General features: G+C 32.7%; 1 protein-coding gene across 1 annotated transcript in view; it reads right to left on the minus strand.

The window, feature by feature from the left end:
• LOC150104172 (glutamate receptor 1-like) overlaps positions 1 to 25511 on the minus strand; it is a 509694-nt gene that overhangs the window by 89916 nt on the left and 394267 nt on the right. Inside the window, exon 9 of the mRNA XM_090396414.1 lies at positions 8085 to 8300. Coding sequence (XP_090252540.1) covers positions 8085 to 8300 — 216 coding nt within the window. The remainder of the gene's footprint in view (positions 1 to 8084; positions 8301 to 25511) is intronic.

A 25511-nucleotide genomic window follows, 5' to 3' on the forward strand; every position in this document is an offset into this window, starting at 1 on the left:
GACTCGAAAGGGGGGGATTCCTCCCCGGCGCATAAGGCGCCCAACCCCCCGAGTTCCGGACTGGTATGTCGGTTCTCCTTGAATTCTGATGACTCGAATTTTGAAGACTCGAAAGGGGTCCCCTACGGCAGTGCTTCCCAAACTTCTGGATGTCAGGGCCCCCTTTACAAAAATTAAAATATTTCACGGCCCCCCCTCGAAAAAAAAATCGTAATAGAGAGATATATTATTATAATATTTATTGTATTTATATTCAATACAAAACATACACAGCGAATATTGCAAAAATCAAATGCATATATTACATTTTTTGCCTCTTACCGTTTGGTTCTGAAGACGATGCGGGCTGTTCTGGTAAAATATGAAATACTGTCCTTTTTTTTTTTTTTTGAGTCTGTTTCTGCTTCTTGGTGGGATTTTTTTTTAATTTTTTATCAGCCACTTATCCATCTCAGGGTTAAATTTTTTAACGTAGAATAGATCAAATAATATCACCATTTACCGATACTGGCACACCACAGACTGATAACACGAAATTAGTGAATATTACCTGAATAAGGGAATCCCCGGACCAGGAACATTTTTCTCTTTTGTGACTTTTCTCCCTTTACGGTAATTAAGCCTAACGCGAAACAGACAGCAAAGGCAGGTTATTAAAACGTGCATATGATTGGTGCGGTATTAACAAAAGATAGCGCAACCGAAAGATAAAAGCATAGCTGACAATTGAGCTGAAATGCTAACTCTCTCTTCAACCGAATTCCATATGTGAAACTGCCATAACATTCATTATATATATATATTACTTAGTTTTAACACTTTTACGAATTTTAACACGTTCGGTTGAATTTTATTGTTGCCTTGGGAAATCGAACTCACACACATCTAATTAACAACAATAGTTTTTAGTTAGATACTGTGTTTGCCCATGCAACATATGGTTTTGTTTCAGTCTATACAGCATAGTTTCTGTATGAGGGGACATGTGATTCATTAATTAGTGTGTTTTTATCCCAGTTGTCTCTAATTGCACTATTTGTTGAGAAATATATTACACAGACTCCTCATACCTTATTCACTGGCATAATAAAAGTACTTGTTTTTATTGCCTCTGCAGTATAGTGGTTGTTAGGGAGGGGTGTTGTTTACCACTGCAAGTGAGTTACTGTCTCCCCACATGAACTTGTTTAAGCTTTTTTTCATGTGTGAAGTATATGAGAAACTTTTATTGGTAACAGAAAACTAGCTCGGATGACAGTGATAATATAAAACGAGTTTTGATATGTATATAAAGTCAATATCAACAGTCCCTGATTACGAACGCGTGATGAAAGGGACAGGAAGATTTGGAGCTTCCCTGGAGAGCATTCGAAGTAAATACAATTAACCACTGCTTTGAAATGAAACATATGAATAAGCAATATTTACTAATATTCATTAAGCGCCGAAATACGCAGGAAGCAAAGTTTGTGAACCAACACCAATGTGTGAATTTTTGCATTAAAATATAAAAAAATAACAAAAAAAGAAATAATAAATAATAAAAGTTAAATACGTTTCTTTTGAAATAAAAAAAAATCAACTTAGTTTTAAAACATTTTAAATTTGTTTTCATTATTTCACGGCCGCCCTGAACAAAATCTACGGCCCCCAAGGGGGCCGCGGCCCACAGTTTGGGAAGCGCTGCCCTACGGCGCCAAACCCCCCTGAGTTTCGGAGTGGTAGGCCTGTTCTCCTTGAATTCTGATGACTCGAATTTTCAAAACTCGATACTCAGGGTAGCCCTGAGTTTCAAAACATTTCAAATAACTTGACGAAAAACGTGACACAAAAATGTTACAAAAAAGCCTTATCATTTTATATTATAGAGTAGATAACCCTTCATTTTTGAGCATTCATATATTAAAGGTTTGGTATTAGCTTATTTCATAGTTACAGAGCTGAACAGGTAGTTGTGATCGTTATCGATAAGTTATTTAGAAATTTTATTAGCTGAGTGCTCACAAGTTTCTTACAGGCAGTCAAAAGTTTATTTTGCCAATGTTATTCCATTATTAATAATTTTAATTACAGAACATATTTGAAGTGTCATATTTTAAATATTTCACAACATTGTTTCTTCAATCACTGTATCAAGTTCACTTGACTGTTAATTTTTTACGAATCTGTGGTAGTAGTTGTTTTAATCTCCAGCTGGATCAACTAAGGCGACGACAGAGTTTATTATATCTATAAATCACGTGTGTTATTCTGTCCAGTTTTGTTTTTTTCTGGTTGAAAAAACTCATATTTCGTATTTCGAGGACAAAACCTAGAGGTGACTTTGGATCAGAGTCACTAATTCTAGTTCAGATGAAAAAAAAAAAAAAAAAAACCTCATAAAGATTTGATAAGTTCGCATCCTTTCAAAATTCTACTCAACAGCATAGAATCTAAACAAATCACACTATTTATTTATTTAAAAAAATACAATAACGACCGTTCTGAAAAAGGGGGATGGACGCTAAAGTCAATGTACTAAATTACGTTGATAAAGTATTTGAATAAAGTGTTGTGTTAGAAAATATTTATAAACATTTTTACTAGTAAACCTATTTTCAGATATAAATATTATAATAACAACACTGAGGGTTAAAAATTATTAAACTTAAAATTAATTTAATTTTAGTTAATTTAAATTAAATTAAATTAAAAATAAATAAATTAAATTTAAAAAATCCTTCTAGATGACACTTTCTTAAGTTAACTTCCGTTTACTTTTTGTTCACTAGAAGAATAGAAATCAAACAAGAATCTTGTTTATAATCGCTGAATGACTAATATTGTGTCATTAGCTCTGCCGACAACTGAGTCTGATTTGGCAGTGAATGTAGGTTCATCTGACCAATGTACATAGTTTGAAAATTACAGTTAAATTAATATATCTACTGTGAAGATTATTGATAGTTTAGTGTGCCCATTGAGAATTAGTCATTTATTCTACAGTATTTTACTGAAGTGGACGATGGACTATCAATTCACAGATAGTCAATGAGAGAATGAATTTAGCCACAATGAAATTAAAAGCATTAAGCAAAAATATGAGTGAGTAATATATACTGATTCTTCTTGATTATTTGCTGGCTGATTTGTTCATAATATTAAACGTTTGGTGTCAATTTTCTAGTAGGTTGAACTGATGTTATTGCATAGGTGTGTTTATTTCTAAATTTCAATCTTTTTAAGGATAAAAACATTTTAGAGTTAGATAAGTCATGGCGAGTTTATATATATATATATATATATATATATATATATATATATATATATATATATATATATATATATATATATATATATATATATATATATATATATATATATATATATATATATATATATATAGTACACAGAATCTGCTGTGTTTGTTAAACACTTGAAAGTTGTATTTTTGAGAAGATATAGTGAGGAAGGTTACTGCAGGGACAGAGATAGAAAGAAAAGAAAAAAAATAGAAGTTGATTCGATAAAATGTAGCTGGACAGTAAAGGATGTTGTCCATCAGCTTCTATTATTATTATAGTCTTGGAAGAAACAGGAGGAATAATAATAGCCAATTCTGCATAACATTGGCCATGAAGGTCACTACGACTTCATTACATCTATTTATTCATGTATTCTAGGTTTAATTTGTTATTTAATCCTCCTTTGGGTATAATTTATTTTTCAATATAATGAAAGTACTGGAAGTGGTCCCAATTAAGAAAAATAAAATAAGTAAGCAAATAAACCCGAATAGCGTATAGTGACAAGCAATCATATAAACTTTATTTCCGCGTGCATCTAAGAAATCCTTATAACCTCCTTGTAAGAATGGATTATAAAGCAGTGTAATAAAAGCTGGTTTGTTTGCCAAACTTATTACCCCAGGATTTCCTTTAAGAGTTTTAAAGTCTAGTACAGCACTGACTTTAGATTGGAGATTCTTTTGTCGTGCAAGAAGTAGCAGAGAGAATGCTATATGACCTTTCGTGCCTGCGGAGTTTACCGTAGAATGCATAGATCCTGGCAACTGCTCGAAGCAGTAATTAGTACTGGTTGCTAGAGAAAGAACCTTCATAGAAAGAAGATCGGTAGTCAGGTATTGCTGTAGCTGAACTCTCACTGTTGAAAAGAAATCCGTGACTTTGGCAGAAGTCAGCTTGCATGATTTGTGATTAAGTGCAGGTTTTCTTATTTAAGGTTATAGCGTCACGTTGAAGAAAACTGCGTCTTTCATGTCATTAGAAAGGAACGTGCACTAGATTGGCAGCGACAAGAGATCGTTTCTTTCTCTCTCTCTCTCTCTCTCTCTCCATCGGCGTCTATATTTTTTAACTACTTTCTTCGTACTATAAGTTACTGTACTGCCTTTATATTAGAAAATCATCAGAGTACCAACAATATATTTAAAAGATTCACTTACTGTCTGATTTTAAGAACTTTGTACATCATCCAAGTTTTTTTTTTTTTTTTTTTGAGGGGAGAGGGGGAATGTTAAGTTCAGTCAATGTATTTTTAGAGCATCATCTGAAATGCATTTTATTGAATTATATAAACTTGCATAAAGTGTCCTCCACTCCAACTGAAGAAGAAAGCAGCTTTAAGAGTGAAATATTCCTGTAGTCGAAGTGGTACCCACTACGTATACTCATATCTACTTTCGTGTTTTAAGCAGCTATATGTGTAAAGTGTACGTTTGATAACTTTAGCCGATTTGTCTACTTTGCTAAGACCTAATAAGCCCTGACAGCTCCGTGGTGAGATCGACAAACTCACCCTTCATTTAAAAAGTACCAATAAATGGGTGGATCTGAACTAGCCTTTTGCTAGTTCAAAAACAGTCTTCCTTTTAGCTGCATTGGACTTTACAGTAGGACTTTAAAAGAGAGCAGAAGCAAACAATAACTGACAAGTATATGGAGAAAATATGGTTTTAGCGCTGCATCAAAGATTACACCTCATTTCCAAATATAACCTTCTCACTGGGGGAAATCCCTTTTTTTTTCTTTTGCATTTGTTCATGTTTACATGTGAAACCCAATGCTTGCGTGTTCTGCCTGCAACAAAAACAGGTATAGTAATCAGTACTTCAACTGAAAGTACTAGATGCGTGATTTCTAATATTTGACATTTGAATGAATGTAATAAGTGACCATGAAAATGCACGAAATCTCAACAATTAAATTCACCATAACACACGCGTTGAAAAAAATAAAGTTCCTTTTTCTGATTTTTTTTAAGTTGGACTTTTATTTCCCCTCTAAGATAACAGCATTTACTTGTTATTTCATATCCTCTGCTGAAATAATAAGGTTGAACTCCTTTATAAATTTTTTAAAAATCTATTGAGTAAAATGAATCGCTCTTTTTTTTCTGATAAAGAGAATTCATTTCGCTTCAATCATATCTTTTAAAATAATACTACCATAGGCAAAACAGGAAATTTTGATATGATATTTTATAATGACAACAGAAGGATCTTATTAACAGTTCCTGCCTAAATGAGCACTGTTGTAGCTGTTTTTGATGACAATTGCAAAGATAACAAGTTTACTTTATTTTAGTGAATATATGTATAGAAATAGACGTAATGGATTTCGAAAGCGTGGTAACTCTTTTAATTTTCCTGAGAAATGCATTTCTTCTAATCAAGTAAGTGGAATTAATAATATCATCGCGGATTACAATCAGCTTTACTCTCTATATTGATTACACATGTGGACGACATTTCACAACGCTAAGGTTTTTCGGATGTTTTTTGAGTGCGTTGTTTCATTTAATTTAATTTTTATGAAAGGAAACTTGGGAATTTGCTAAACTCGTATACGATATCTATAGCTATGACAAGTTACATTCTAAGTTCTAAGAGAGAGAGAGAGAGAGAGAGAGAGGAATTAGACACAGTGCATAGCATAGAACATAGCAAAGATCTAGTCAAGAATTTTGTGATGTGCTTGTATTTGAAACTCCAGCAACGGACAAATCATCAAGCCAAATTTGCAGTTATTTGAGTCAAGGGCAAGAATTGTGAAAAATATAGGACATATTTGAACAAATGCATAACAAAATGACTCTTTCTAAATATTTAGTGTGAAAATAATTTGTTTGTTCTTAATATTTTTGTGCATTGCACCCATGAGTGGTTGTAAGCCTGTTTCATTATTAGCAGTGGTGGGTATAGGGTTGATCAATATAGAAAATCGTTTACAGAGAATAAATATGGATATTTTGTGTCACTTCAGGCTTCCAATTATTATAGTGATGGTATTATATTAACCAATTAAATATTCTTTTCTGATCACAAGCATCTTTAGTTTTTATGCGCATGAAAGATTTAACAATTATAATTCAAACAGTTTAGCAAATATAACAATTTTTATCCTAACACAATGTATATTCTTCACAAAATGTCATTTTTTAAAATATTTTCATACGAAATTATTAATATAGCATTTGTTTTGCATTATCCACGAATGTAGCATATATGCAGTAGACAAACATTTTAGATTTATCAAAATTAAAAATTACACGTAGCATGAATATATAAATGGTCATAAATCCCCTATATCATTCCAACTGCTTCTTCTTTGTTCTATTTTATGGGTATAGTTTCCAATTATCCATTTAGATATTATGAAAATAGTCCAATATTCTTTACAATATTTGTAGTACACATAACGGTCACTCAATTAGAAAATTCGCAGAAATCAATGGTTTCTGTATAGGAATGCGACCGCCAATACCGATCCTCTTCAATTCCCTGCGCATAGTTCGTGTGGGATATGGGAAGGAAACAGCCTTCATTAAAAGCTTCGGTCAATTGCTGCACACATAAAGTTCTGTTTTTTCCTACAAGACTTCTGAGACGGCGATCTCATACCTAACACGCTCTCTCAGGACCACAGTTACCGATCTTAGACAAGCAACAGGTTATCTTTCCACTGATTAAACAAAAGGGATATATCTCATCTTTTGAGAAACTAGTGATCTCTTCTTTTCAAAATCGTGGCTCCAGCCAGAGATGCACCCGCAATAAGCTCTTTATCGAGAAAAGGTTTGTATTATATGATAACACACGCGCAATTAACAGCCAATAATTGCTTAGTTACTTGATATGACGACAGTTAATACACTAGTGACTGTGGTCCACGTCTTATTCAGGCCTGGTCTAGATGATATATTTGCATTTTTCTTTATAAAAATGCAAATGATCGCGCAGTTCCTATACATATTACATTTACGCTAAAATATTATGAAGGCAGTATTAAATCAGTCATTGTGATTAACTGCATTTTTTAAATATTCATCACTGATAAAATTCTTTATACATTATTTTAATAACCACATTTGCATACAATGTGTGTTTCTACAGTTCGTTGCTATTGATATTACCTAAGATGCACACTTAATATAAGCATATATTCATTAACATGTACGATACTTGACAAATGAAAATTGCAAAGCAAATAAGGAGAAAAAAATTGCAACATTCATTTCATGTAAGACCATAGGATCATGTTTATCATTATACAATATTCATTACGTCTTTAGTTCTCTAATGAATGCAATGAACATTGCAGTCGAATATATAATAACTCCCAATGGTCAAATTCTTCGGCGAATGTTAGTTGCGACAATGACGAGTTAATAATTACCCTTGTAACAATTACAAACATCTAATTCATTAACTATAATTAAATACGTTTACTATGACTAGGCGACAAACGTTGACAATTATGTAAGATCTTATTAAAATCTACGCTATCAGTAGTTTAATCGATACAGTTACAATAGAACCTCAGTTATCTTAAAAGAGACTACTAAACTTAGTAAAGCAAAAAATCAAATTAAAATAAAACCTACGATATATTAGTTTTTTTTTTAAAAAAAAAGTTACCTGTTTTTAAAAAGGTAACTTTTTTTAGAAGCGCCGAAAATTAGTTTTCAATTAATTTTAATTAATTTCCTAACTTTTCATTGCAGTTTTAAAAATCTTATTAGCAGTTTTTTTTTTTTTACATATAGGTTCAGATAAAATATTCAAAAGAATGTTGTAAACCTACCTTCCTAATTAACTCACCGACCATACCGTTCCATCCTGCAGGCGAATTTGGATCTTGTCCACCATAAGCAGAATCATTTACTAATTTAAGAATATAATTTATTTTAAGATTTTCGGCAATTAAATCAGCTAGATCTTTGCAGTAGCCTTCGTATTGATCATTTCCTTCAATAATTTCTCCGGGCTCAGACGTTTTTTCCATTAGATAAGGCTCTTCCTAGAAAGAAAAGTTCGATATTTTTCCTATGTAAGAAAAATAGCAAACTAATCTCAGTTAATGTCTGTTAAAACAAATATTAATAACGCTATCACTAATATTAACAAAAATATAATGTAGTACAATATTATACAGACGACCTAGAGAATTGAACCATCACTACCAAAATGTTACAGAGATTATGTGAATTATTTATAGTATAGTATACTGCAAAAAATATAACACTTCATTATTAGATATGAATGGGGATTTCGCTTTACAATTAGATACGAAACCTGCAGAAGGAATGCACCAGAAATTCAGTGATATATTGCATCCATATTGGATGACGTATTGCAGTTTGATAGAGTTCAGAAACTGTTAACTTACTTATTACTATTTTCTATGAAACGTCACACATGCATGAAAGGCTGTAACAATATTGAAACATGAAACTGACTAACCAGCCATACATGCGCATAGAAAGAGACCTAAGAGCATCACATACTTTTTTTATTCTATTAAATTCTTAAAGAGATAAAGCATCGACAAAAAATTGATTGTAGTAACAGTGCTATAATCTAAAACTAAGATCCTGTAGAATTGAAAATTTACTCTCTTAGGGATGCATTATTTTTAGGATGAGGATGTTTGCCTAGTTTGGTGTTGTAATGATATTGATACACCATAAGAGCATTATGTTGGAAACCTTAGATTCTATGATCTACTGTTTATCTGCGACACGAAATCAGTTCCCCTTATTACAACTGCAAATTACCGCGAATTTGCTTCAAAAAAGAACCTGGAATTGATAGAATTAGAAATCTGTTATTAAGTTTTGAACATCTCTGGGAAATCCTTGCTAATTTAATAGTCTCACGGATTAATTGATGACATATTCATTCTCCAACAAATAAGTTGTCGTGTGAAATTCCACTTTGAAACACGGATGTTTGTGAATGTTTTTATGTTGACGAATTTCGTCACCTCTGAGCGCCGTCAGGCTGCTTATTAGAAGTCTAAAGTGGCTTCAAAATGTCTAACATTCTTTACCGATTATTATTATTATTATTTGTTTTGCAGACCCATAGCAGCATTACCAATTATCAATCAAATTATGAAGCGGATCATACTGAAGAAACTTACAGCATACACAGAGACCTTTCATATTATCCTCAAAACACAATATAGTTTTCAGAAAAATAAGGGAACAACATCTCTCTTGGAAAACTTTACAGACGTAATTAATACCGCCTTAGACAAAAACAAAATTGCCATTGTAGTCTTTATTGATCTAACTAAAGCATTCGATACACTCACACATCAAACCTTGTTAGAAAAGCTGAGGCATGTTGGAATAGAGGGGCCTCTTCATTGGTGGTTTACAAACTACGTTCAAAATAGAAAGCATATCTCACGTATCGGGTCAAACCGGAGCAGAGAGCTACCAGTAACCTATGGAGTACCACAGGTAGCTGTACTCTCCCCAACTCTATTCTACATTTACACGCATGATATTAATCAGCTACCACTCAAAGGTAAGATATTCCAATACGCAGACGATACAGCAATAATATCCATCCACAATAACGCAAGCATAGCCCAAACAAATATGCAACATGACATAAATCTGATCATAGACTGGCTCACGAAAAACTCCATACACCTAAACTCAGAAAAGACAAAATTAATGATATTCAGAAATCCAGTAACTCGACCAGTTGATAATAAATATATAACCATCCAACATCCACTTTCCAACATAAAAAACACACAGAACAGCAAAACCACTAAAATCACTCAGGATGAAACAATACGATACCTTCGAATTTACTTCTATGTAGATATGAACTGGAATAGCCACATAAACCATCTACACAACAAACTCCGAACAATAAGTGGCAAACTCTACAGGTTAAAAGACATAATTCCCATACGCCTAAAAACACTAATATACAAAACACTATGCCAAAATATACTAAGATACGCTATAACAACATATGCTTTCTGTGCACCCTACAAATTAAATAGATTAATGTCGCTACAGTACAAAATGATAAAACTGATCTTTTGGGAACAAAGAGAAAATAACGACCTTAAATATATTGCAATGTCAACACAAAATACTGACAGCAAAACATTTATGTCACTATGAAGCTTTGCTAAAACATTATTTCGTTGCCAACTACAGGATAGTCAGAAATACATACCGTATAACAAGACGTCAGACAACTAATTATATCACATATAAATACAATAATCACTACGGCAAGGCACGCGAAACTTCTATATCCCAGACATGATAAACAAATTACCTTTTGAATACAGAAACCTTACAAACTACAATAACCTGAAAGGAGCTCTAAGGACATACTATGAACAAGAAACACGCACCCAAAATACCATACATGAAACACAATATATTCGTTCAGGCTTCCAGTTCAGCGACGCATCAATACATTGCAAGTTATTGTGTGTGTGTGTGTGTGTGTGTGTGTGTGTGTGTGTGTGTGTGTGTGTGTGTGTGTGTGTGTGTGTGTGTGTGTGTGTGTGTGTGTGTGTGTGTGTGTGTGTGTGTGTGTGTGTGTGTGTGTGTGTGTGTGTGTGTGTGTGTGTGTGTGTGTGTGTGTGTGTGCGTGCGTGCGTGCGTGCGTGCGTGCGTGCGAATTTCTCAATCATCAGATAAGCTTACATATAAGCTTCGAGGATGAAAACAGAGAAATTAGTTCTCATCCAAGATGAATCATATGTAACCAAATGCATGTAATGTACGTATCACATGTAAACCAATGTATGTAATGTATGTATTATATGTAAACAAATGTAAGTAATGTATCATATGTAATCAAATGTATGTAATAACTGTCACAAAAGTATGCAATATAGAGTGATTACATCCATTGATATTGTATATATAGAGTGTAAAATTGCAAATAAACACCTGTAATAATCATCATTATGAATATTATAATAATATACGTTGTAAACAGTTATTATTATCATTATTATCTGAAAAAACTTTATGTACGAGAAAGTATTTGTTATGTATAATTGTATTCATATAATGTATGTAATTTATCTGAGAAATAATAAAAATGTCAAAAAATATATATATATAATTATTATTATCTGTGTATTATTATAATTATTATTATCTGAAAAAACTTTATGTACGAGAAAGTATTTGTTATGTATAATTGTATTCATATAATGTATGTAATTTATCTGAGAAATAATAAAAATGTCAAAAAATATATATATATAATTATTATTATCTGTGACCTCCTGGGAGTCAAGGACTTATCGAGGGAGGCTGGAAATTACCCAACCCCAGTTATCACCTTCCCTTAAATTCATTTGATGCACTCACTACCCCTAAGGGAAAATTATTCCACTCACTCCATGCTCTTTGGGAGAAAAACCTAGCTCTTACCCCTTTCTTGACTGAGAATAGCCTTAACTTCCATGGATGTCCCCGTGTTATCTCCCCGCATATATAACGAAAAATTTCATCATTTGAAATGCTATAACACCCATTCAAAAGTTTATAGAGATCTATCATATCACCCCTCTTTCTCCCGTTAACAAGAGTCTGTAATCCACATACTCGCAATCTGTCCTCATAATCTAAATCCCGTAATCCGAATATAATCTTTGTAACTCTTCTTTCCACTCTTTCCACAGCTTCTTTATCCCCTTGGAACCCGGGAGACAAAATCTGCGCACAGTAATCCAGGTGTGGTCTTCTTATCAAAACCTTATAAAGAGGCAAAATTACTTCCTTATCCTTACATGTCAAGGTTCGATTCAACATAGTAATTATCCTCTGAGTTGTATTTGCAACTTTTGCTATGTGATCTTTGAACTTTAAATTCTTATCCACCAATACACAAGATCCCTTGCCTCTTCAGTTTCTTGTAGCATAATCCCGCTAATATAATATGCCGCAGCAACTGTAATCACGCCAAAGTGCAAGACTTTACATTTACTAACATTAAACTGATAGCCATCTTCGTTTGTCCAGATTTCCAGTCTATTCAAATCATTTTATAATTGCTGAATATCAGTAACATACCTGATTGCCCTGCCTATCTTCGCATCATCAGCAAACAATTGCAAATCCTATGATAGACCCGGCTTGAAGTGATTAATGTATAGATTGAACATTAATGGCCCAAGGACTGAACCCTTATGTACATCACTGGTTACCTTAAATCTTATAGATTCACACTCACTGTATACCACTTTTTGATGTCTGTCTGTTAACCATCCTCTGATCCAAGTCAATAGATTATGTTCCAATCCCATATTCTCCAGTTTACACAACAGCCTATCGTGTCGTATCCTATCAAATAACAGGACCTTCCTTTAGTAAACCCATGCTGTTCCCTGCAGAGTATAGAATGCTTGTCTACCCATTTCTGTATGCGAGTTCTTACCAACTTCTCTAAAATCTTCACTACCACACCAGAGATACTAATAGGTCGGTAGTTGGAGACATCATTTTTGCACCCACCCTTGTGCAATGAAACTATCATACATTCCTTCCATTCCTGTGGTATCACTCGTGAGCTGAGACTCAAGTTATACAAATGTGTGAAAGGCTTCGCCAATTTAGCTGAACATTTCTTTAGCAAACGGGCTGATATTCCATCTGTCCCTATAGACAAATTCTTATTCAGGTTATGCAAGAGTTCTTCAACCTCATTTTCATGACCCTCTAACTCTTCATCCAACGTAGCACTGTGCAACATGCTACATACACCTAGTTGATATATCTTAACAGAGTGAACACTCATGAACTGAGCAATCTCCTTAGCTTCCGACACTCGTGTCCCATTTGCATTCAATAAAGTTATTCTTCCACATTCATGCTTTCTTTTGCTTGCGGCATAACGATAAAATTCTTTTGGATTGCCTTTAGCTTTCATGGCCAATTTTTTTTCATACACCGTTTTAGCTTTTCTCAAAATACTCGTTACTTTTCTGGCCTGAGCTTTATATATTTCATAACTCCTCTCACTATTATTCTCATGATATTCTTTCCACATCGCCTTTTTCTTGTGGATCTCTTGCTTAATAAGGCTGCATATCTATTTCACTCTCCAACTTCTTTATTCTTTGAACACTAGGGATACATTGAGATACTGCCTCATTCAAGCACTTTTTCAAAGATTCCCATGCATTGCTGACATGTCTTCCATTCAGTAACTGATACCATGGGACCAAAAAATATAGTATCCTTCTAAGTTGATCATAATTTCCATCTTTGTAGTTCAGCATGTAGGTATGTTTTAATCAGAGCTTCAATACAAGTAGATACTTCCCAAGAAGGAACAGCATGATCACTGTCACCAATTGGTGGTAAAATAGCCATATTTTATATGGCTATTTTACCACCAATTTGAACATGGTTATAATACGGTTATAACTATATTATAACCATGTTCAAAGGCATTCATATCTTTATCACGTTTGTATACCATAGCTGAACTTTCACACACATTTTTCCCATTCCTCCCTTGATGATATAGTTTCCCTGACGCTCTGCATTTATCAAGAAGTAATTTCTCCAGGTTTCTGATGTCAAATGAATTCCAGTGCAGGCCATCATTCTTATACAAATCTTTTCTGCCATCAAACACACCCCGCACATCTGAACACTCACATCCATATCTTCTATATAGCCTGCGCATGAAATCATTTGCTATCATCGCTCTTCTTCTTAACTCAATACCATCATATCTAAGTAGTAATCCTACAATTTTTACTCTTTCACATTTCTTTCTCGCTTCTTCCAACAGACCTTTCAAGTCTTCTCTCATACTATGTTTGTTAACACTTAAATTATTAGTACCAACCAGTACTACCATTCCTTTTACATTTCTTTTTTGATTTTCAATTACGTTTGTCATATTTTTAATTTTCGCTCCCGGGAAACTAGAAGTGGTGACTCCCTCGGCAAGCGCATATTTTAAAATTGAGTCACCATACCATATTACCTCTTTTTTTATTAGATATTAACTGACTTACCTTGTTGTTATTAATATTTTGATTTCCATGTTCAGTATTTTCCTGTCTGTTCTTGTTCTCATCCTTTTTCTTATCCTGTAGAAGTTTAGTCAAAAATGATTTTCCACATTTTCCAATTCTCTGCTCGATTTTCTAATAATTTCTTTTAATCGAGCTATTACTAATGTCAACGCATCCGCAGATAAATTATTATCATCACTGAAGCAGTGCTTTTGTTCAGGACAAACGCTCTCCTCAGTAGCAACAACTTTAGCTTTAGTCACTGCTTTGTTACGAAGAGTTTTTGATGCCATTTTTAAGAATAGTAAAAACTAATTATATTTCTGAAATTATGTTATAAAATGCTTTAGAACAATAACTACACTAAAAATCTACAATAATATACTAAAAATACACAATTAAATCTAAGAAAACACTTAATAAATAAAAAGAAATCACAAATCTTTCAGGAACTCTCTGACACTACGTCTTTTCACCTGCTATCCTCGACACCAGACTTTCCACACTATCCAACGCTATTAATGCAATTACTAAAATAATGAGCCAAAAGGCTTCAGTTCAGTGATGAAAAATGTATAGAAATCAAGTGAATATTAAATACAGCATTATTTCAAAGTCAAATACAGAAACTATAATAAGAGTACATATATTTTAATATCAATGTAATATTCTTTCACAACCTTTTCGTGAGTGGAATCCATTTTATATGTTAACATTTGTTTGATTTGCTCTTTTGGTTTCAATACTTTGGTAAATAGTCTGTTCTTGTTCTATTTTCGACTACCATAAATGGATATGTGGGAGGACATCTGCATTCCTTCATATATCAGAACACCATCGCCATCATCATCACCACCACCAAATGAAATGTACACAAGTGGATGTATAGGATTCAATAACAGTGTTATATGATTAAATTTGCATTAGTACTATCTCCTCTATACAATTTTTCTTCAAATTAGTCTATCACTTATCAGCACTGTAACATTTTCAGATCTCCAAGTTTCGCTTCCACAATTTTTCTTAGCCTCTTCTCAAGGTTGCATAAATCTCACTTGAAACACTTAGTGGCAAAACTTCTCTGCAATTCTTGCGTTCCGTTTTATTTCCGTTTTTAGAGTCATCATCATCAAGTCTTTCCGTGCCTAAGCACATAAGGCTGCACTCATCCAGATTTGTAGTTTCCGTAATCAGATAATTTTTACCGGAAGGGGTGATTAGCCCTTCACCCAACCCCCGAAGGGGATGGTTCTATCCCCCAGGGACTGGGTCTCCATTTATCGTCTCTTACGATACACAGGAGTGCTGTTGGGGTTCTACTACCAGCCCCAACACGGGGACCTTTTTAGAGTAATGCCAGTTAAGTCTACAAAGTACCGTAGTTCGTTTCCCTTTTCAACTTCTTTTCCGTGGATGATTCTTATGCTGATTCTGCCAACCACCTTGCGTTCTGCTGATGTGAAATTTCCTCCAACAACTGCTTTTCACTGTTCACCCTGGTTCCTTGAATAAAATATGTTTGCGAAAAATGTACTCATTTACACATATTAGGAGAGAAAGTTAATTTTATAGGAGAGAAAGTTAATTTTATAGGAGTGAAAGTGTCCCTAGATGCTAGATGAAAGAGTTTGTTATTTAAAAATTATTGTTTAAAAAATCTCTAGGTTTGTCTGTTTTAAAATAATAAAACATTCTTAAAATCAATTAAATAGTTTTATTAGTAAATGATTTTGCTATGAAATAAAAAAACTGTTAAATAAAGAACACGAAGACTTCGAAATTTAAATTCATCTATTAATGCAGCAATTAAAGTCCTGAAATTAATTACTAATATATAATTCGAGAAACATTATAAATAGCTAATCTTACAAGCATTAATTCTTGAAGTAATTAAAATACTGAAATTTTTATTTAAAATTAAGATGGGAGATGAATTTTAATGCCCGCTATGAGAATACCATCCGGTTTATTGGAGACCTGAATTGGCTTAAAAAGATTCTGTGCTTGGTCTCTAGAACAGGACTTACGATTATCTAAAAAAAATCGAAAAAAAATACATAAAATAATAATAGTAATATAACAACTCTATCTCGATACTGCACTAATATTTCAGAGGTTTGCAGCTTTTCGTGGATGGAACACACACACACACACACACACACACACACACACACACACACAGTGAATTTTCATTTGTCCCATATGAGTCTCTTATTTGTAGAGCTGACCTATGATATGAAGCAAAACACATCCAAATATTCATCTTGACTATAGAGTCTATGATATGAAATTAAGGATGGATTTGAGATGAATTATTTAAAAATACATATTATTCGCGGTATCTTTGGAAGTGCAATACTAATTGCGATTAGGGTCATAGTACATAGAAGTTTTATAGATTCTGAGAATTCCAGAAACACACTTGTCGATTAACCACATCTGAATTATATATAATTGCAATACAAGGGTTGACGTGGATAGGTAAAGGCAATCTTTCACTACTTTGTTGAGAAAATATTCAGATAAACATAATTAGTAAAGACTTCATTACAAGCATTCAATGCAAGTTAAGATTACAATAAAAATGACTCAAGATAACTTATATTAATGTACGTTCACCCACTGCAAAAGAGGAAATAAAAGATAAATTCTATGTAAAAACTGGAAGTAATCCTCTCAAACTTCCACGAAATCAAGTAATTCTCTTATTTAGGAGATTTAAATACAAAAGTTAGAAGGAAAAATATATAAAAATTACTGGAAACTAAAGCATTCATGAATAGACATACTCAATGGAAGAGATCGATTAATTTAGTTGCATCTAGATTTTTAATAATAAGTAACACTGAGTTTATGAGGAAGAATATGTATATATACAAAGAAAAGGGGAAATCTCCTGATGGATATACATTTAACGAAATGTCCATACAATTAATAAAAGGCATGAGAATTGCATCAGTGATAGATACAGAAAAGATAAGAGAATCCCATAAAACAATTAGACAACAAAAGAGAAACCATTTTGATATGAAGAGACTGAAGAGATCCAGAAACGATTTAAGTTAAATAACCAAAGAAAATTCGTCTAAGAAATTAGAAACCAAAACCAACAGGCCCACAAATGAAAATAACAATAATCAACAATTGTAGTGGATAAACGCTAGCTACTAGAGATGAAATAACAGGTGAAGAGAGTACTTTAACCAACTTCTCAATTTGAAATGAATTTGCCTACACTTTTGAAAAGAAACTTATCGTACCTGCTACCAGAAATATTTTAACTTTCATTATCCGAGGTAGGAAAAAGGCACACACAACTCAGAGGCAACAAAGTACCAGTTACCGACGGAATATATATCTGAAAAATGATTTTCACGTATCGTTTATAAAATAGGTAATTTTATAGGATAGAAAGATTCTCTAGATATTAAAGAAAAAGCAGAATGCATTTTATTGGAACTAGTAAATTAACTACAGAGAAATACATAAACAAGAAAAACAATTAATATGGGAAAATGAAGAGATATCTTAAGAATGGAAATAATCACTAATCATCTCAATATATAAAAGAAATTTTAGTTCCTTAGATTACAAAATTTATCTAATATTATACTAAAAAATCATATCATAAGTTGAAGGAAATATAATGAATACCCAGCAAGATTCCGAAAAAATAGGTCCACAGATGATTGAATTTTTATACTAAGATAAATATTAAAGAAAAAATGGGAATATAAATCAGCTTCTGCCCAATTTTTATTTATAGATTTTAGAAACGCATGTGATAGCATTCGGATGGAAGCCTTTGGGAATATTAAATGAACTTAGAATACTTCATAAATTAATAGATTTAATCAAAATATTCACCATTCAGCCGAATAGTGATATTAGGTAATCGAAATAGATCTGAGCCTTTTGACATAAAAATAGGATTGAAGCAAGGCAGTGCCTTTTCACCCACCTATTTAATGTGATTTTGGAAAATTGCAGGCTGCATGTAGGCTATATATATGATATTTCCTAGTGAGAGAAAATGTTGAAGACATGTGATAGCATTCTGCCTGAAAAACTAGGATTATGAATCATCTAGGATAAAAAAAAATATTTAAAAAGTACGTAGAAACAACAAGCAAGACGAAAATTATCAGTTTTCCTGTAGATAAGCAGAAATTTATAAATGCCACTGCTTTCAAATATCTTAGAAAATATATAGGTAATAAAATCAGTACAGAAATATAACCTAGAATATACTTCCATTAGTACCTATCATTCACTATAACATTTATTATATTCCAAAATTATTTCATCTAGAGATAAAATAAAAATATACAAGAAATTCATTATACCTGTTATTTTATATGGAGCAAAAGCATGGAACGTAACAACAAAATGCCAAATCCTTGAAGATCTTTGAAAATGAAATCCTTATAAAAGTACTTGGGACGAGCAGTAAGAGATATAAGGAACAGTGAAGAAAGCATAATGAAGTATATCAACTCTAGAGATCTTCACTATTAACTGAGGAAAATCAGAACTTGAAGATTGTAATGTCTTGGACATGAAATAGCTTAAAAATGAGAGAACACAGAAGGGCTAAACAAACAACATTCTTGATGAGGCCTCATGGGAAGCGAACTCGAAAGAGCGCAAAACAAGAAAGAAAATGGTATTTGTAGTAAACAATAGAGGTTCAGTAAGAAGAAAGGAAAAAGAAGAATGTATGGTATTATTCCGATACTTCCTACCCAAATTCGAAAAACAAAATAAATGGACGTTCTTCAACAAATATTAAAGCTAAATTCGCGTTAAGAAGCTTTGCTATTAATAAATCTTATTGATATTGAAGCTTTCCATTGAGATTTCATTCATTTATTTCTATAATGAAATAAAATGACTAATACCAGGCACACTTCCTGCTTTTGAAGAGGAAAAACAGTGTTTTCCTCTTAAACATTGCATCAACAAATTTTTTCACGTTCTTATAAGACATGGTACGGAAATAACTCGATTCTAATATTTTAGCATCAATTTGGGATGAAGAGGTTTTGATATTCCCGAAGGAGTAAGAAAAAAACTTTCATTTACCTACAAATGGCACATGGATGGCAAGGTTAAGTAAATCTCTTTAAACGTCGATAATTTTAGCGCTAGTAATGACATATAATCTAATCCTAAATCTACTATGATACAAATGTACTACACGTTTGTAAATGTATCTGAGTGGGACTGACCAAAAAAATAAAAAATTACAGATTTAGAAAGTATATCATCATAGGGTGCATATCGGTGACCTAACCTTTTATGACATCATAGGCACTTGAAATATCTATTAGCATCATTATGAGCCAATGGAAACATGAGGGTGCATTTCATTCAAGAATTGCAGAGGAAGAAACACGCAACTAAAACCAAGCGACCGAAGGTTTATCAGACAGGTGGTATGGAAATCTTAGTTGTTCGACATGTAAACGATCAAAGAGGTTCAGCGGATCTACATGGATTCTGGTCACTAACTAATGGATACTCTACAAAAGGGACAGTGTTAACTCTTGTTTTGCACACAAGGCCAGCCTTAAGCAAACATAAGCCTGTTGCATAAAGCATTCGAAATCAGTGAGCATTTGTTGATGGCTTTTAACATTAATCTTTTTGGGAAAATATTTTCGCTGATCGAACAAAATACGTGTACTGTCCGACCACAGATGCTAGATCCCCTTGGCTGGCAGATTTCCAAGAAGAGTCAATTCATGTTGAAGGGGAGAAGGGATGTAGGAATTCGTCATATTCGGTATATGTAAGCGTTTCCAACTGTAGTACAAGCAAAATAGATGTGAATTTAAAAATTAGAATTTTCATAAAAGTAGAGTAATTTTCCGACGTATAATAATAAACACTCATCCCACGAAACGCCTTTTGATTGCCTTACTATCGGAATGAATTCTCCTTCTTCTGATATACGCATAAGTGTCGCGGGATTGCGCATTTGTGGTCGGACAGTATACTAAATATTCAAATAGTGCTTTCTCTATACGCTTTAAAACGAAATAATAATAATAATAATAATAATAATAATAATAATAATAAGAAGAAGAAGAAGAAGAAGAAGAAGAAGAAGAAGAAGAAGAAGAAGAATTTGTGCCCTTTCTTCTTTTTCTTGAGACATTGTTGTATCTTCTGCATCCATACTATATTTTTAATTTAAGGACTGTGAAAAGACAATAATTATCGCGTAGTTTATTTAAAAAGTAAACGACACGTGCATTATAATAATCACATAAGTTTCATTTCCTATAATAGTTTAAGAAAACATAATAAACGAACTTCCTTAAAGTCAAAAGAAATGCAATATTTTTAAACTTTATGTATAGTTGTCAGTATCATGTATGCCTCAGTTTCTCCCTCATATCGTTTTCCTTCTGAACTGCCATAAAGTTATGGTTTAAATCGTGATGGCACACTTAATTTATTAAACATATCAGACTTTTTATTAAATCTATGAGTCATTAATTGCATGAACACGGAGAAAGAAAAAAAGTTCCATATTCTTACAGCCCACATTTTTAAATTCAGAAGCATAAAAAAAGTGAACAATAAATATATCTCCCCGCTAATGGCTGAGTAAAAAAAAAATAGAGAGAGAGAGAGATAAAACTCTTGTTTTAATCCGGAAATTTCGGAAGCCGTAAAATGAGCGCGTGCACCATATATCACAGTCATCACTCTGTTGCTGACTGCATGAAAAGTTCATTAAGAGACTCTACAGAAGATGCATCAAGGGATTCCTTTTAAAACCTACTTAATGTTCAAACTGTGCTCAGCCCAGTGAGTCTAATGAGAAGCTTCGTCTCCACTCTGGATTAGATGATTGGAAAAATATGAATTCGGGACCACATTAATCACACAATTATTAGAAACTATCTGTTGTAAGGTTTTAAAAAGAAGAAAAAAAAAGAAGAAAATAACATACGATATGTTCCAGTCGTTACCGATGCAAAGGAAGTTAGTGAGATAAGTTCGTTATCTTTAAACATAAATCCTTTCTACGTTGTTTTTCTCTTCATTGTACTGAAAGGGTTTCCAGTACAATGAAGAGAAAATTGGTTCAAAGAACGCTGTTTTCTTTACAAAATCCTTACAAGGTACTCTCCTGCACTGAAAGGTTGCTTGAATTAATTGAAGGATTTTCGCCATTGACTGCGTGTTGTATAAAAGCAAAATTAAGGGAGACATTACTTCGTAAAAAAAAAAAAAGAAACTCTGAGATTAAGAGGCTGTAGAACAAAGTGTACTTCCGCACTTTTATTCCTTTTCTTAAGAAAATAAATGAGCCATCTTTTGTAAAATGACTTTAGTGTTGTAGATACCATTTCCATAAGGAAAATGCAAATATCGTTCGATAAATTTTTGTTTTACAGGATGTTATGGTAATCCTTTATTGCCTCTGGTGACTTAATTAGCACCGTTCACAAATTTAGTTGAGCAATAATATCCGACTTCATCCAGACGACTAGCTATACATATTCAACTTCATTGCAATTCATGTCGTTATTTTTATTTTTTTTGGATACTGTTTTGAGGTGATTGACCTTCTAAAAATCTACAAACGGATTATTGCTTAATTATCTGTGTCACTTTAAAGGTGTCAACGATATTTAGATAATGGCTTTCATTTTATTTTACAGACGTGGAGTTTGGTGTTAGCTGGATATAGCAGTGTAGGATTACTGTGTCTGCACAGAAAATGCTGTAAATGGCTGTCGTAATAAACACTTTTACTCACCGATAATTTACACTCGATAACATTAACAGTTAAATATAGTAAATTAAATGGCTTTTAAAAAAAAAGATGTTTGCAACAATATTTTTATTGCATTTGGTTTTCTAATGTTAAGATTTTTATAGCAATGTTTATGAATAACTTAATTAAAAACCAATTGACTTACCAAATCAGTTCTTTTATGATACGGCCTACAAAGAGCAAGATGCCCTCATATAATCTTTCACTTTTGTTGTTGTTGTTGTTTGAGGACGATTATTCAAACACTGTACACCACCATAATGTAATCCCAAATTAATTTGTAACTTTTATTATCTATGATGTTTTAGTTTTCAAAATACATATATTCGTCCAATGCTTATTATTCTTTTTTTTTTAATTTAGACGTTATCTTTCTGTTTCAGCAAAATTTACTTATTTCATCTTAAATTTAATGCATCGTCCGGTAGAAGTGTATAAAAATTTCTGTTATTTTTTTTTACTAAACTTTCTGTCCTTATGTTTTCAATTTTTCTCATGAATGGTGCTCAAAACTCAAAATGTCGGTAACAATAAATTTACAGTTAACGAGGAATTCTCAGTATGGCTTTTAATATTTTTACAGTCGCACTTAAAATTTTAAGGCTACAATGTTTTCTATATTGTAAGAAGAGCCTCTGTAGCTGAGTCGGTATAGACGAAGCTCTATGGTCGAAAAGACTTGGGTTCGATTCCCGTCTATGACGTGAGGAACCGTTGGTCTATTTCGACTAAAGGTGAGTTAGCCGGTCTCATAAGGAGTTAGATGTTTTTCGTCCCTCAGAACAGGCAAACCCGCCCCGTGAACACACACGGATTCACAGCCTGAATACTTACGACAATATGTGGAAGAGATACGGTCCTCACCACATGTCGTTACGCCTCTTGTCAACTCTGAGTCACATCATGGTAGTCACCTCCCAGATAGGAGAAGATGGGAAGAAGATTGATAATTGATTAGCTAATTAGATTAGGTTATATGGAACAACTATCAATCTCTCTATAATATAAAGTATTATCTTTACGAGTTGGTATGGAAAACTAGCTGTCTGTTTCCCTCTTACATAAATCATTGAATAAACGACAGCAAAATCTTTTTAACCTGTAAAATATAATGGATAATGATCCCTTAACACTTCGTGACATTTGCTCTTCGGTTGAATAGGCTTGAGTTCAAATTTGCCATCTAGGATGCAAAATCCCTTTATTTTGAACTTATAACTTAGCTGGACTCATATACCGAGAGGGCAGAGTTCTTCTTCCTGATTTTTTGAACCTCTAAGTTCTATTGGCGTAATATATTGACAGCATAGTTCTATTTTCAGGAGTGTTCTCAATTAACCTCATCTACTGACCAGTCAACCAATCAAATCAACCAAATCAAAGAAGTCAGTGGAAGCAAGTGACTCTTGCTTTCACTTACTGAGAATAATACCAAAGACATTTGTACAAAACCGTTACTAAATGGATGCTGAATCTTTCTTTCTTACTATGCATGGTGTTTCTTTCTTACTATGTATCCTTAAATAAACATGATCAGATACTGATCATGTTTATTTAAGGATTAAACAAATACTAGTATTTTAACATTTATTTTATCGTTTAGATAACCCTGTAATCTGTGTAGTATCTTATCTGAGCAATGGGTAAGATATCCATAATGCTTTTTGTTGTTCTAACTAAAACAAAATAATAAAAGATGAAAAGAGGATGGAATGCAAATGCAGTTCATTTTTCTGGAACATTATTACCAAAAACATTATTACGCTATAATTTTTTGCGTGGAAAAAAAAACCATAGCGTAAAAATAAATTAAAAAATAGAAATAAATTAATTAAAGGATTAAATATTCATAAAATCCAATCTCCATCCATGCAGTACAAGTACATGCAATCAGTTTCGATGGAAGTTTATTTCATTGATAGGAATAAAAAATCAAATTTTATTTTTTATTTCTTTTATTGTATTAGTATGTTGATAAAGGTTCAATTAATAATGAAGAAACATGAGCTGTTCAAATGATTGAAATATTTGCCGGTGTATAGACAGATAGTGGATTAAATAACCTAACTCCGCAGGTCTTGCAGTTATCTCATTTTGTGCATTGCACTGTGTCCTGTAAAATTTAATATTAGAAAATTTTGTTTATATTAAAAATTTTAATTATCAAAAATAAATTATATCCAGAAATATCCAAGTACTGTTGTAAACAATTCAGAGCTGTTGATTATTTAGCTGTAATTTTTCAATTACGTTTTAAATTTGTGGAGATCAAAAGTATAATGAGTGACATATTTTAAAAAATAAGTCCATTTGCGGTTTTGAAACTGTGTAGATAAGGGTTTGCCACCATGGTTTTAATGTCCTTCAAACTTTATTTTCAACTTTTCGTCTCGAGATGATTATCAGATCTGCTGTTGATGATGTCAGCAGATCTGTTCCTATTTTAATAAACGATTTCTATTCAATATTTTCTTTGAGTTTGCTACATATGAGTTCGATTTCGTTTAAAAAAAAATAGTGAAAAGCCTGATGGCATTTCTCTATTTCTTCAAACCGTTTGTATCAACTACTCTGTTGCTATTTTTCGGCAGATAAAATTGCTCAGATCCAGCCCATTTCCACTTTGCTATCTCTATATACTGTCTTTAGGATAAATGAACAGTGTTCTAAACTCAATCCCATCTGTCCTAGAATAATGCAGAAATCGATTAAGAGGTAACGTATGTGCAATAACCTGAAACCACGCAGCATATTTATAAGTGGCAATATAGAAACCATCGTTGTCAGTATACTCCCCCCCCCGCCACGATCAAGAAATGCACTTAGAAGAGAATACTATCAAATAAATCTGATGTTGATATTTTAAAAATATTGAGTTAATTCAAACTTGTTTTTTTTTAACATTTCAAACATACTAAACTGGATTTGACACAAAGATGTTTTATGTCAACTTCATTTTTATTCGATCTTTTATTATTTACAGTAATGTTTCAGTTTCTGTATTAGAGGTGACTGAATGTAAAGGTGCTTTATCCTTACACCTTTATCAAATACAAAATTACATATTAAATCATAACTTCCCACGCTATTCTTTAAGTTAATTCATCAAAGGTGTACCAATATTACTGCTGTTCTGATGTTGATAGGATGGTACATCATACTTTCTTGTTCTAAAAACCTGAAAAAGTGTCCTCTGGAACCACCACCATCATCAACTCCCCGGTTTATAAGAAGTAATGTTTATCAGGCAGGGTTAAATTGGTAGTGCAACTAATTCATCCATATACCGTTTATAACAATATATAAAAGGAAGGATAATACAATTAAGTTATTGCTTCCGACTGAACTGATAAAAAATATCGCAATTCTCCTCACGAGTTAACAACACCACCAGAAATTCG

Source organism: Typopeltis vanoorti, chromosome 8 (genome assembly GCF_054136105.1).
Source record: "Typopeltis vanoorti isolate ZY-2024b chromosome 8, IOZ_Tvanoo_1.0, whole genome shotgun sequence".
Taxonomy (NCBI): Eukaryota; Metazoa; Arthropoda; class Arachnida; order Uropygi; family Thelyphonidae; genus Typopeltis; species Typopeltis vanoorti.